The sequence below is a fragment of the Schistocerca cancellata genome, chromosome 5, assembly GCF_023864275.1.
Source record: "Schistocerca cancellata isolate TAMUIC-IGC-003103 chromosome 5, iqSchCanc2.1, whole genome shotgun sequence".
NCBI lineage: Eukaryota > Metazoa > Arthropoda > Insecta > Orthoptera > Acrididae > Schistocerca > Schistocerca cancellata.
This window is the reverse complement of record NC_064630.1, coordinates 46,626,265-46,638,580: the sequence shown is the minus strand read 5'-3', so window position 1 is coordinate 46,638,580 and position 12,316 is coordinate 46,626,265. Positions and strand designations below refer to the sequence as shown.

Here is a 12,316-nt window from a genome sequence, read left to right as displayed (position 1 = left end):
CCGAAAGAGAAAAGCAGAGAGACAGTGGCAGCAGTGCCAGTGGGAGAGGATGATAGAGGATCCAGTGACAGGTGGCAAAGAGAAAGAGGAAGAAAAGAGAAAGGGAGATGGATGAAGACAACAGAAGTGGGAGCCAAAGAGAGAGGAGATATTGATGGTTACTGACAGACAATAGTTGTAAAAGAGTGGAGACAGAAGCAGTGTAATCAGAAGAGACAGCGTAAATGAAAAATTGGATGAGAGAACATACATAGGCTTTTGGGAGGGGTGAAGGAGAGTTATGTTTCTTCCCTGACAAGCGATTTTTAACACGTAGATGCATGGGCGAGGGTGCAGTTTGGACAGAAATTTTAAACACGTGAATATATGTGAAAAAGTAACTTGGACTCTCAGCATTTTTCAGCTGCCGTGGTATGGTGGAGACAGTGGCTAAATATGAAGGCTTAACTAGAAAGAGAGACTGGATGATAGAATTTAGAATGTTCTGTATTAAAAGAGCGCGACTACGTTCGCATGCTGAAATTTTTGGTGAGGGAGGCAGAATGAGGACTGAGGCAACTGGTTCCTCATATTTCTGTCAGATTCTTTTAAAGAGCAGCGTATTCGCTTTTTCTGCACTCTTGTAACAGTTCTGTCACTAAATGTAACACTTCTGTCACTAAATGTAACTGGGTTTTCTCTTTTGACGCTGTAAATTGTCAGGATGAGCATTCTAAAGCATTCTGTCAGGGTGAAAATATTAAATTAATCAATTTTTCTCGCTTAACAACATGTGGGCAGGGTGGGTTCTTCTTTGCTCGGGTATGAGGTAGAATGAAACAGCATTTTTACATAACTTTTATTGAAAGTTTCGTACAACTGTATCTTACTGGATGTTCTGGTTCGGAGAGCGGCAGCTGTGTCGTTTGCGTAGCCTTCTGCTGCGGCAGCGGCGGCGGCGGCGGCGGCGGCGTCTGATTACGCGTAGCGGTGTGTATCTCGTGTCGCCGTCTCGCCCAGCTGACTGGAGACGCGCAGCGCGAGGTGGCCCGTTTAATTATTGCGAGCAACGTCGTGCATCGGATGGTGATACCTTGAATGTGGCGTCCCAGTGTTTCTCTTCTCTAAGCGGCCGCGTGTGTTGTGCGTCGGCCAGCGGAGCGGCGCGGCGGGGGAAGGCCAGTGTCCCAGACCCGAACAACGGACTCCCGCTTGCCAGTCTTCGGCTGTCAGATCTTCATCCCAGCTCCAGGTGACTGCTGATGTGAGGCCGTCCCCTTCCCGTCCTCACGAGTCACCCGGGTGCGTAAAATCAGACTTCAAACACCTTTTAACTTCTGTCTTCTGGCGCTGAGGCTGCTGCTTGCTATTCCATTACAGCGGCGGAATTGGTGCGTCTGTGCATGATGTAGTCTCTTCTTGCATGACGATCTTCAGCACCGAAACTGACTTAAAACAACTGCTACGCTTCTTCGTCTTCTTCATCGCTCGTCTCCGTCTTCGTCTCCGTCTCTCGTCTTCGTCTGTCGGGCCCACTGCGTTTCGCGTATTTATTCACTTCAGTTTACTGGAGGTGAACGACTTCACGGTCATTGCCTCTTCTGTCACGTTAAGGAGCTTCTCGAAGAATCTTCTTAACGTCGGTCATTGGCTCTTGGGATGTAGGCGAGGGCCTTTGATCGCATGTGACGACTGAGAAACACGTGAGCCGGTCATTGCCTCTTCCGTCACGTTGAAATGGTTCTCGAAGAATCTTCTTAACGTCGGTCATTGGCTCTTGGGATGTAGGTGAGGGCCTTTGCTCACATGCGACAACTGAGAAACACGCGAGCCGGTCATTGCCTCTTCTGTCACGTTGAGAAGCTTCTCGAAGAATCTTCTTAACGTCGGTCATTGGCTCTTGGAATGTAGGCGAGGGCCTTTGCTCACATGCGACAACTGAGAAACACGTGAGCCGGTCATTGCCTCTTCTGTCACGTTGAAAAGCTTCTCGAAGAATCTTCTTAACGTCGGTCATTGGCTCTTGGGATGTAGGCGAGGGCCTTTGCTCACATGCGACAACTGAGAAACACGTGAGCAGGACGGGCGATGCCCTGACGGCTGAATCGACAGCGCCCGCTTATGTGGAACTTGCTGACTTCACGGTCATCGTCTCTTCTGTTCCGTTGTTCTGCCCGCTGAATGCCAGTATGTAACTCTCTAAACTAAACCAAGTTTTTCATTTATATTCTAATTTCTACTACACTTTGATTTTACTAATTCATTTACTTAAGTACCACTCAACACTCTAACAAGAGCACTTTTCCGCTGGTTCACTTCATTGTCGTCTGTAGCGTGCATCTTTGCGCCAGAGAATGAATCTCGGTAGTGATATAAACTGTTCTTCCTTTCCACACTGTTGCCGGTGTGTGATAAATTGGGCAAGTAACAGCTTGCAGGAGTAGACACTGGCTAACGCGCAGCTACTAGCAGCAGTAACAGCAGTGCGCACACAATGACGATCCGCTTCTGTTGACAGTTGCGCCGCTGGTGAAGGTGTCCAACCAGCTGGTGGCGGCGCCCGTCGGCAGTGACGTCACCATCAACTGCTACGTGGAGGCGTCGCCGGGGGCGCTCTGCACCTGGCACAAGGACACAGGTGAGCGGGCCAGCACGTCACGCTCCGCAGTTTAGTAACGGTCAAAGTCCTTTCCTCATCGAAAACTGTCTTTTTCACATGCTTTTCGACGCACACAAGGCTAACTCCCTATCGTACTGCCCTCACATTTAGTGGTAAGTTGTCCGATTGTATAGCGCATCAAAAACTGAACATAGATCAATCGGATGCACATAATTATCGGCCAATTTCACTGACATCGATTTGTTGTATAATCCTGGAACATATTTCTGTTCATGCATAATGACCTTTCTAGACTCTGAGAAGCTCATCTGCAGAAACCAGCACGGTTTTAGGAAATAGCGGTCAGGCGAGACACAGCTGGCCCTCTTCGTGCATGATATACAACTGGCTCGAGATACCGGCTCCCAGATTGATGCCGTATTCCTCGACTTTCTAAAGGCGTTCGACTCAGTTCCACACTGTCGAAAATGGTTCAAATGGCTCTGAGCACTATGCGACTTAACTTCTGAGGTCATCAGTCGCCTAGAACTTAGAACAACTTAAACCTAACTAACCTAAGAACATCACACACATCCATGCCCGAGGCAGGATTCGAACCTGCGACCGTAGCGGTCGCTCGGCTCCAGACTGTAGCGACTAGAACCGCTCGGCCACTCCGGCCGGCTCCACACTGTCGCTTGCTCCAAAAAGTGTGCGCTTACGCCCTATCCGATGACATATGCGGTTGGACAGAAAGTTTTCTAACAGACAGAGTGCAGTATCTCGTCCTCAACGGGGTGTCTTCAACAGAAACAAACGTTAGTTCAGGTGTGCCCCAGGGCAGCGTAATGGGTCCGCTGCATTTTACGATTTACATAAACGATCAGGTTGATGGTACTGACAGCGGCATCAGACTGTTTTCCGATGCTGCTGTAATCTACAGGAAAGTAGTATCACACTGAGGTTGTGAGCAAATCAATGAGGATTTCCAGAAAATTAATGCGTGGTGTAATGACGGGCAGTTATCTCTCAATATTATTAAGTGTGACCTACTGCCTGTAACAAGGCGAAAATCCCCATTAATGTACGAGTACAAAATAGATGTCCAGTCTTTGGAAGCAGTAATATCCATCAAGAATCTGGGTGTGACTATTAGAAATGATCTCAAAGGGATTGATCAGACTACACAAGTAACGGGTAAGGCGAACTCTAGATTGTGGTTTATTGGTATAATCCTGAAGCGATACAGTCCTTCAACAGAGGAAATACGTTAGTTCGTCCAGACTTATTGTTCGTCTGTATGGGACCCTTAACAGTTGAGACTGATTCAAGAGACTGAGAAGGTCCAAAGAAGAGCGGGAAGATTCGTGATTGGTACATTTAGCCATCGCGAGATCGTTACAAATCTCATTGAAAGTTTGAAGTGGAACACACTTACAGATAGACGGCCCGCTAAACGGAAGCGGCTGCTCACTAAATTCCGAAATCCGATCTTAATCCGAGGATGTAGAGCACATATACTCCTGGAAATTGAAATAAGAACACCGTGAATTCATTGTCCCAGGAAGGGGAAACTTTATTGACACATTCCTGGGGTCAGATACATCACATGATCACACTGACAGAACCACAGGCACATAGTCACAGGCAACAGAGCATGCACAATGTCGGCACTAGTACAGTGTATATCCACCTTTCGCAGCAATGCAGGCTGCTGTTCTCCCATGGAGACGATCGTAGAGATGATGGATGTAGTCCTGTGGAACGGCTTGCCATGCCATTTCCACCTGGCGCCTCAGTTGGACCAGCGTTCGTGCTGGACGTGCAGACCGCGTGAGACGACGCTTCATCCAGTCCCAAACATGCTCAATGGGGAACAGATCCGGAGATCTTGCTGGCCAGGGTAGTTGACTTACACCTTCTAGAGCACGTTGGGTGGCACGGGATACATGCGGACGTGCATTGTCCTGTTGGAACAGGAAGTTCCCTTGCCGGTCTAGGAATGGTAGAACGATGGGTTCGATGACGGTTTGGATGTACCGTGCACTATTCAGTGTACCCTCGACGATCACCAGTGGTGTACGGCCAGTGTAGGAGATCGCTCCCCACACCATGATGCCGGGTGTTGGCCCTGTGTGCCTCGGTCGTATGTAGTCCTGATTGTGGCGCTCACCTGCACGGCGCCAAACACGCATACGACCATCATTGGCACCACGGCAGAAGCGACTCTCATCGCTGAAGACGACACGTCTCCATTCGTCCCTCCATTCACGCCTGTCGCGACACCACTGGAGGCGGGCTGCACGATGTTGGGGCGTGAGCGGAAGACGGCCTAACGGTGTGCGGGACCGTAGCCCAGCTTCATAGAGACGGTTGCGAATGGTCCTCGCCGATACCCCAGGAGCAACAGTGTCCCTAATTTGCTGGGAAGTGGCGGTGCGGTCTCCTACGGCACTGAGTAGGATCCTACGGTCTTGGCGTGCATCCGTGCGTCGCTGCGGTCCGGTCCCAGGTCGACGGGCACGTGCACCTTCCGCCGACCACTGGCGACAACATCGATGTACTGTGGAGACCTCACGCCCCACGTGTTGAGCAATTCGGCGGTACGTCCACCCGGTCTCCCGCATGCCCACTATACGCCCCCGCTCAAAGTCCGTCAACTGCACATACGGTTCACGTCCACGCCTTCGCGGCATGCTACCAGTGTTAAAGACAGCGATTGAGCTCCGTATGCCACGGCAAACTGGCTGACACTGACGGCGGCGGTGCACAAATGCTGCGCAGCTAGCGCCATTCGACGGCCAACACCGCGGTTCCTGGTGTGTCCGCTGTGCCGTGCGTGTGATCATTGCTTGTGCAGCCCTCTCGCAGTGTCCGGAGCAAGTATGGTGGGTCTGACACACCGGTGTCAATGTGTTCTTTTTTCCATTTCCATGAGTGTATTATTACCACCAACTTTCAAACCGCGCAATGATCACCATTCAAAGATAAGAGGAATTAGAGCTAGTACTGAGGCGTTCAGACAACCGTTTTTCCCCGCAAGCTGAATAGAGAGGGGGAAATATGACTTTGGAGCGAACTGTGCCCTCCGCCACACAAAAAATGGTTCAAATGGCTCTGAGCACTATGGGACTTAACTTCTGTGGTCATGTCCCCTAGAACTTTGAACTACTTAAACCTAACAAACCTAAGGACAACACACACATCCATGCCCGAGGCAGGCTTCGAACCTGCGACCGTATCGGTCGCGCGGTTCCAGAATGTAGCGACTAGAACCGCTCGGCCACTCCGGCCGGCTCCGCCACACACGGCTTGGAGGCTAGTATATATGTAGATGTAGACGTAGATCAAGGATGAAAGCGGAAAGAAGGTGTTCAGAGCTATGGAAAAAGAAGCACAATAGAACGTTCCAAATATGTGTATGTGCAATATCGCGAAACGTTAATGATCGTCGTGTCCTGGCTGAGTGGTCACGGTGGTCGATTGTGAGGCAGAAGATCGGGGTTCTTGTAAAAATCCCACTCTGTTTTTCACAAAATTACGAACTTTCCCTCCGGTCACTGACTTCTCTGTTCGCTGTATTCAAATGGTTCAAATGGCTCTGAGCACTATGGGACTCAACATCTTAGGTCATAAGTCCCCTAGAACTTAGAACTACTTAAACCTAACTAACCTAAGGACATCACACACACCCATGCCCGAGGCAGGATTCGAACCTGCGACCGTAGCAGTCCCGCGGTTCCGGACTGCAGCGCCAGAACCGCTAGACCACCGCGGCCGGCTTGCTGTATTCAAATCTGTGTAAGTGTCGTGGCGTAGTGTCAGTTTGCAACAGCGACGTGTTACGAAGGGACCTCCAGACGTACGTACCTACAGAGGTGTCACACGCTACGCTTACTGCGTTCGGTTTCTAAAGTTTTGACTCTTGAATTCCGTCTTTGTAACGTAGTTCACACCCATTCACTTGTTGTGTTCATTTCTGTGACGGGTCTATGCGACATCTCGCCTGTTCTCATCAATCATGACATTTACTCGCGACAAAATATATTGTTACCAAGAACAAATATGAGATACGTACGTCTGGAGGTGCCTTCGTTACATGTTGCTGTTGCAAATTGACATTACGTCGTGACACATACACGGATTTGAATACAGTGAACTGACAAATCAGTGACCGTACGGAAATTTCGTAATTTTGTGAAAAAAGAGTGGGACTGTTACAGATTCGAAGCTGGATCTCCTCCTTTGCAGTCGATCACCGTATCCACACAGCCAGGACACGACGATCATAAACGCTGTGCGATATTGCACCCATTAAATATGCACTATTCACAGTTTCTATTTTACTTCGTTTTTCCTAACTTCAGTAGCCCTTCTTCCTGTTGTCATGCTCTCTGTTCAGTTTTTGACGGGATATCCAATGGGCCAATTTACCACTAAAATTGAAGGGGGTGTGATGGGGGCTTCCATCGTTATAGCCACTCATACATTTCATAGTGGAACACTGCTCAAGAGTGTGCGATCTAAATCAGTGTGGAACTAATAATAACAACGGAAATGTCAGTTTGCTCAGGTTTTTCCGTTGGTCAAAGATTTGAGGGGAGCGAAACCGAAATTGCCTAGAAATTACGCATTGGATTTCAGTCAAGTTTTCATAGTCAAACGATGAGTGCGAAAAAAGCAGATGGAGTATCAAACCGACTACAGTGAGATACAGTTCTGCGGAAAAGGTTTAATTGCTTTTAAGGAACTGGGGTGCTAAAGAAAATATTAATTAGTCATTTACGGTCAAACTGGAATATCTGAAGAACAGCTGTTGATGACAATGTAAATGAGTGTCACATCTTCAAGACCAATCTAATTTGCCCATAGAAAGTAGCTTATGTGTTATATTTAACTGTCAACGAAAATTTAAGCGGAACGAATACAAAGTTCCTCAGAAATTACACAACGGATTTTTGTGTAAAATCGACAAATGCGTTATGAAACTCACCTGCAATGGATATAGTCTTGTCGAAAATTATTTAAATATTAGAAGACAATTGGGTAATAAGAATATTAAATTTCATTCTTTCTGAACAAATTCTGGAAATAAAAGGACTGAAAAAGAAAACTGGACAAATATTTTGTGAAATTATTTGTCTAAAAGAAAGAAATAAAAGAAATTAGAGAGACATTTGACGTGCATTTGAATGCTGCTCGAAGTTATGTACAGCAAATCAGGGGACAATCGAGAGTTCAAAGTTAAATGTTTAGCTTGAAATTTGAAAGACCAACGTAGTGAAAATTTCATTGTGGAAACATGCCCCACGCTGTGGCTAATCCATGTCTCCGCAATACACTTTCTCTCAGGAGTGCTAGTTCTGCAAGGTTCGCAGGAGAGCTTCTGTGAAGTTTGGAAGGTAGGAGACGAGAGCTTGGCGGAAGTAAAGCTATGAGGAGGGGTCGTGAGTCGTGCTTGGGTAGCTCGGTTGGTTGAGCACTTAGCCTCGAAAGGCAAAGGTCCCGAGTTCGAGTCTTGGTGCAGCACACAGTTTTAATCTGTCAGGCAGTTTCATTAACAGAGGATGTTTGTGTGGTAGCCTACGTAATCCAAGAGAGTAATATCGTCCTCTGCTCTTTAAAATTCTAAGATTCCAAGTGAAAAACTGAACTTTAAATTCTCAATTGTCACCTCATTTGCTCTGTATGTGTTTTCGTGCAGCATTGAAAGTCACGTCAGATATATGTGTAATTTACGTGATTTCTTACTTTCAGTCAAATAATTCCACAAATTGTACTATTCTTTTTTAGAAGACAGTAACAGAGAGAAATACGAGAAAATGCGACCTGGTTGACATTCGAGAAGAACATTAAGTTCGCAAAATAAACTTACTAAATTATAAGAAATAAATGGCGAATCATAGTACTACTCTTCAACTACTCTTCAGTCTGCTACATGTGCTTCTTTAAATTAAAGTAAAAAGATAACTGTTTGCGTGTCCGCAGTTCATTGTCTCGTGACGAATTGGGAGTGGAGTGTTGCCGCTTCTACATCGTATCGGCCCCGTAGGATTTTATCTGCCGTCGACTGAGTGTTGCGTTGTGCTCATCATCAATTCATCACAATCGATGAGTAAGGCGCCGAAGTGGCGTCATATAATACGACTGCAACAGGCGGTCGAACATCCCAGAAGTGCTGTCTCGGCCAATAATGTTACACCATCACCTCATTTTTACAGCCAGCATACATTTTTCGAACTCCACACGCGTGTGGAATGGGTAGTAAAGTTAATAAACTATCAAATAATAAAGGATTTCACAGCTGGTGTTTGATTATTTTGCTCACATACACTATATTTTTGGTTTTTTTCGGGAAATGAGTTGTTTGTCAGACAAAAATAGGCCAGAGTCCGTCTGTAATGACCTCGTTCTTTTCGAGACTTCCCCTGTGGCGGCCCAGTTCTGTAATTACATACGTCTGTTGCTCTAATGAGGCTTTTTCTACGACAAAAATTAGCTACTCCAGGTTGTCGTTGTTGTTTTGTTGCTGTTTTTACATATTTGTCATTGATAGCTCGTTCGCGAAACATCTTCTTCTCCACCTGAAGGATTCCTCTGCTAACTCTTCTGATTTCCACTTCAGTCCGTCTACCATAACGCTGCATTAATTTTTTTCTGTTGGATGGTACTGTATTATATTTTCGGAAGTTCTGTCGTCTTACATTCACTCCAAATGGTTTTTATACTTCGCTCTATATTGATCCATTTCGTCAGTTAGTGCGTATATATTGGGCTTACATCTGAGTTAATCATCCTTCTTTCTGATAAACTTTCCCTTCCCACAGTAACCTAGTTTGATTTTTCCCTTTGCAAGAGATAGCGGGAGTCACATCCATAGGATAGTGTGAGCACTTCCAAATATCATACACATTTAGTCATGTGTTCTTTCATGTTGACGTGCTGTGCAACATATATTTTGAAATCTGTGTGTAAAAAATTTTATGTCATGCTGTTTGTCATATCTTACATCACATCCTAGTCAGCTGAGGTGTGACAGTTGTTCGACGGTTAGTCATGAACGCAAAAACCTGTTTTAACTCTAAGCACTGCTTTGAAAGCCATTACTTTGTCCTCTTGCTTTGATATTTTCATGTGTATTGTTATACATTAGTTCAGAAAGTGGAGTACTGTTTATGGACCATCTAAGTTTTCATACATTATAAATGGGATCACAAGCAAAATGGAAAGGGTGGGCACATCTGCTTTGCTCTGATTTAATGCCTGGTCTTACCTTAGAATTCCATTTCTCGAATATATTATCGATAAAAAAAATTAAATAATGTTTCACAAAGACTATAAAATACCCCAGACATTGAATGGTCCTTAATCCCTGCGCATCTGGGCTTTGAGTTTTATTTTAACGGCGGTCTTTGTATAAATACTTTGGGCAAAGTGCTTCGATAACCGCCTTTCTTTCATTATAGATCGCAGCTTCCACCCGTCTGCCCGACCAAATGATTTTTCAAAATAGTTTAGGCAATTTGGCTCTTTGCTTTACACTCCCACCGCAAACAGATGATTTTACTCGCTATAAAAACATTATCTTCTCTGGACCGTCCATTTCTAAAGTCATTGACTATACCTGATGAATGAAATTAGCAGTTACGTTTCGACTTTTGTCTGTCGTCTTGGAATGAGTTCTAATGGCAGTTTCAGTAGACTAATCTCTGTGAAGCCTTGACATTTCCTTCTATATCTGTCCCTTAACAGAGGTCAACGTGCGTCGCCTGCAATTATATTTGTTGCCTTCTCATGTCTGAGCTATCAATACAGGTACACGAACACACAGGCTCTAAATGAAGTCCAGACACTAGGTATAGTTGCCGCTTCTCATTTTACAAAAATCCCTCATAAGCACAAGACACGTCGCCTAACAATTTTATTTATTCCTACTCCAGTAGGATCATCCATTAAATCCGATGCTTTTATCACTTCTGCAGAGTCTGAAAGTTACATACACAAAAATAGTATCAAATGTATCACCACGTTATGGCTTGTCCGTTCTCTCCTACAGACAAGTTCTGTTGCCAATAATGTACCACAAAGGATATGATTGTGACCCCTCGCCTTTTCGTTATGCTGATCGGCAAAGCTTTAAAGTCTGCTTCACAGCATAACAGGCAAGTAGGCGAAGTGCTACCAACATACTATGCACAGGCGTGAAATTGAAAAACTATCCGAACTATGTCAGACTGTTTTCAATCATGTGTAAGACAATATTAATGCTGATTAGTGTGTTAAACACAAGACGTAAATATAAGATATAAATGGAAGAAGAAACGCTACTTAGTATGAACTGTACTAATAAAAATGAATTTCAGCTTATCGAGATAACATAACTGTTTTAGTTATACAAAGTACACCAGATCATTACGAATCAGCAAGGTAACACGTGCATTCGGCCTACCATGAAAGTGTTCAAAATAGAATGTGTGAAGATTCATAACGAAATTCAGTTAAAAATCATTTAGTGCCACACTTAAGTGATTTCATATTGACATCCACATGGCGTGGTACAGAGTGGAGGTAGCAATAAAACGTATTGGGGGCACGAAAATTTCTTAAAATTGCTTTACTGGTAGTCTATCTGCCTCCATCGAGATTAGAACCGAAAACAAATCAGACCTCCCTTGCAGCAGCATACACCTCTCACTACGCTAGCAGACAACCCAGGCAAACAGCCCTCTATTATCACCCCAGACATGAATAAGTGGGCAATTTCGCAATGAAAATGGCAAAATGATCTGCAGTTTCTGTTGCGTAGAGCTTTCTGGACTCAAAGACATGAATTTTCTACCTTTAGGTCACTGCTTACGTGACAATCATTCGGGATGTTTATCGAAATAACAAAATGCTGTTATTAGAGAGTAAATTTAGTAGGATAATTCTGCACCACCCCAGGAAATAAACTGATACAAAGTTGCCAAACGTGTTATAAAAGGTTTCGAATTCTCCATTAGACTCGCCACAGCCAGAAAACGTTCATTAGCCGAAGTGTTTCTTAAACTAGCTAGCAATGGGATTGCTAGCACTTCTAAAACGTGGTGGCATTAATATTGGGATCTGAATTACCACGTGTATAGGCAAATGGATTTTATTTGCATTCCCGTAAATACGATTTGGATCGAAAGCGTAACTACGAGTAATATGCTGATGTATCGACTGCAACTAGAACATTTCGAATAAAGAGTAGGGGTAATTATTTATGCGGTCCTCATCTTCAGTAACGGTCGTAGCTATTTTCATCACCTAAATTGGTAAAAATGGAACCCTACTAGTCTCACTTCCTTGACCGTCCATCTGTCTACCAAACCCTTAAAACCTGTTAACGTCGAGTACAGGTAGACATAATCAGCGGAAATGTGTCACACTTCCTGCGGTATATGGTCCCTTGGTGGTGTAAAAAAGTGAGCTTCTGTGTCAACGCAATCTAAAGATACGGCCGTTTATGTATAGAAAATTTACGCGAAAGGACGAAAAAGAGCTCTAAGAACTATGTGACCAAATGCTTAGGTCATGAGTCCACTAGACCTAGAACTACTTAAAACCACCTAACCTAAGGACATCCCACACATCCATGCCAGTGGTAGGATTCCAACCTGCCAACCTGCAACTGAAGCAGCCACGCGGTTCGTGACTGAAGCGCCTAGAACGCTGTCACGGTAGCTCGGCGTGTCCGGTCAGAGAGCAGGTTGG

The 12,316-nt window shown here is 45.1% G+C and overlaps 1 protein-coding gene across 1 annotated transcript in view; it reads left to right on the top strand.

The window, feature by feature from the left end:
- LOC126188359 (lachesin-like) overlaps window positions 1-12,316 on the top strand; it is a 724,055-nt gene that overhangs the window by 588,631 nt on the left and 123,108 nt on the right. The window contains exon 6 of the mRNA XM_049929958.1: window positions 2,498-2,617. Within this exon, the coding sequence (XP_049785915.1) occupies window positions 2,498-2,617 (120 nt within the window). The remainder of the gene's footprint in view (window positions 1-2,497; window positions 2,618-12,316) is intronic.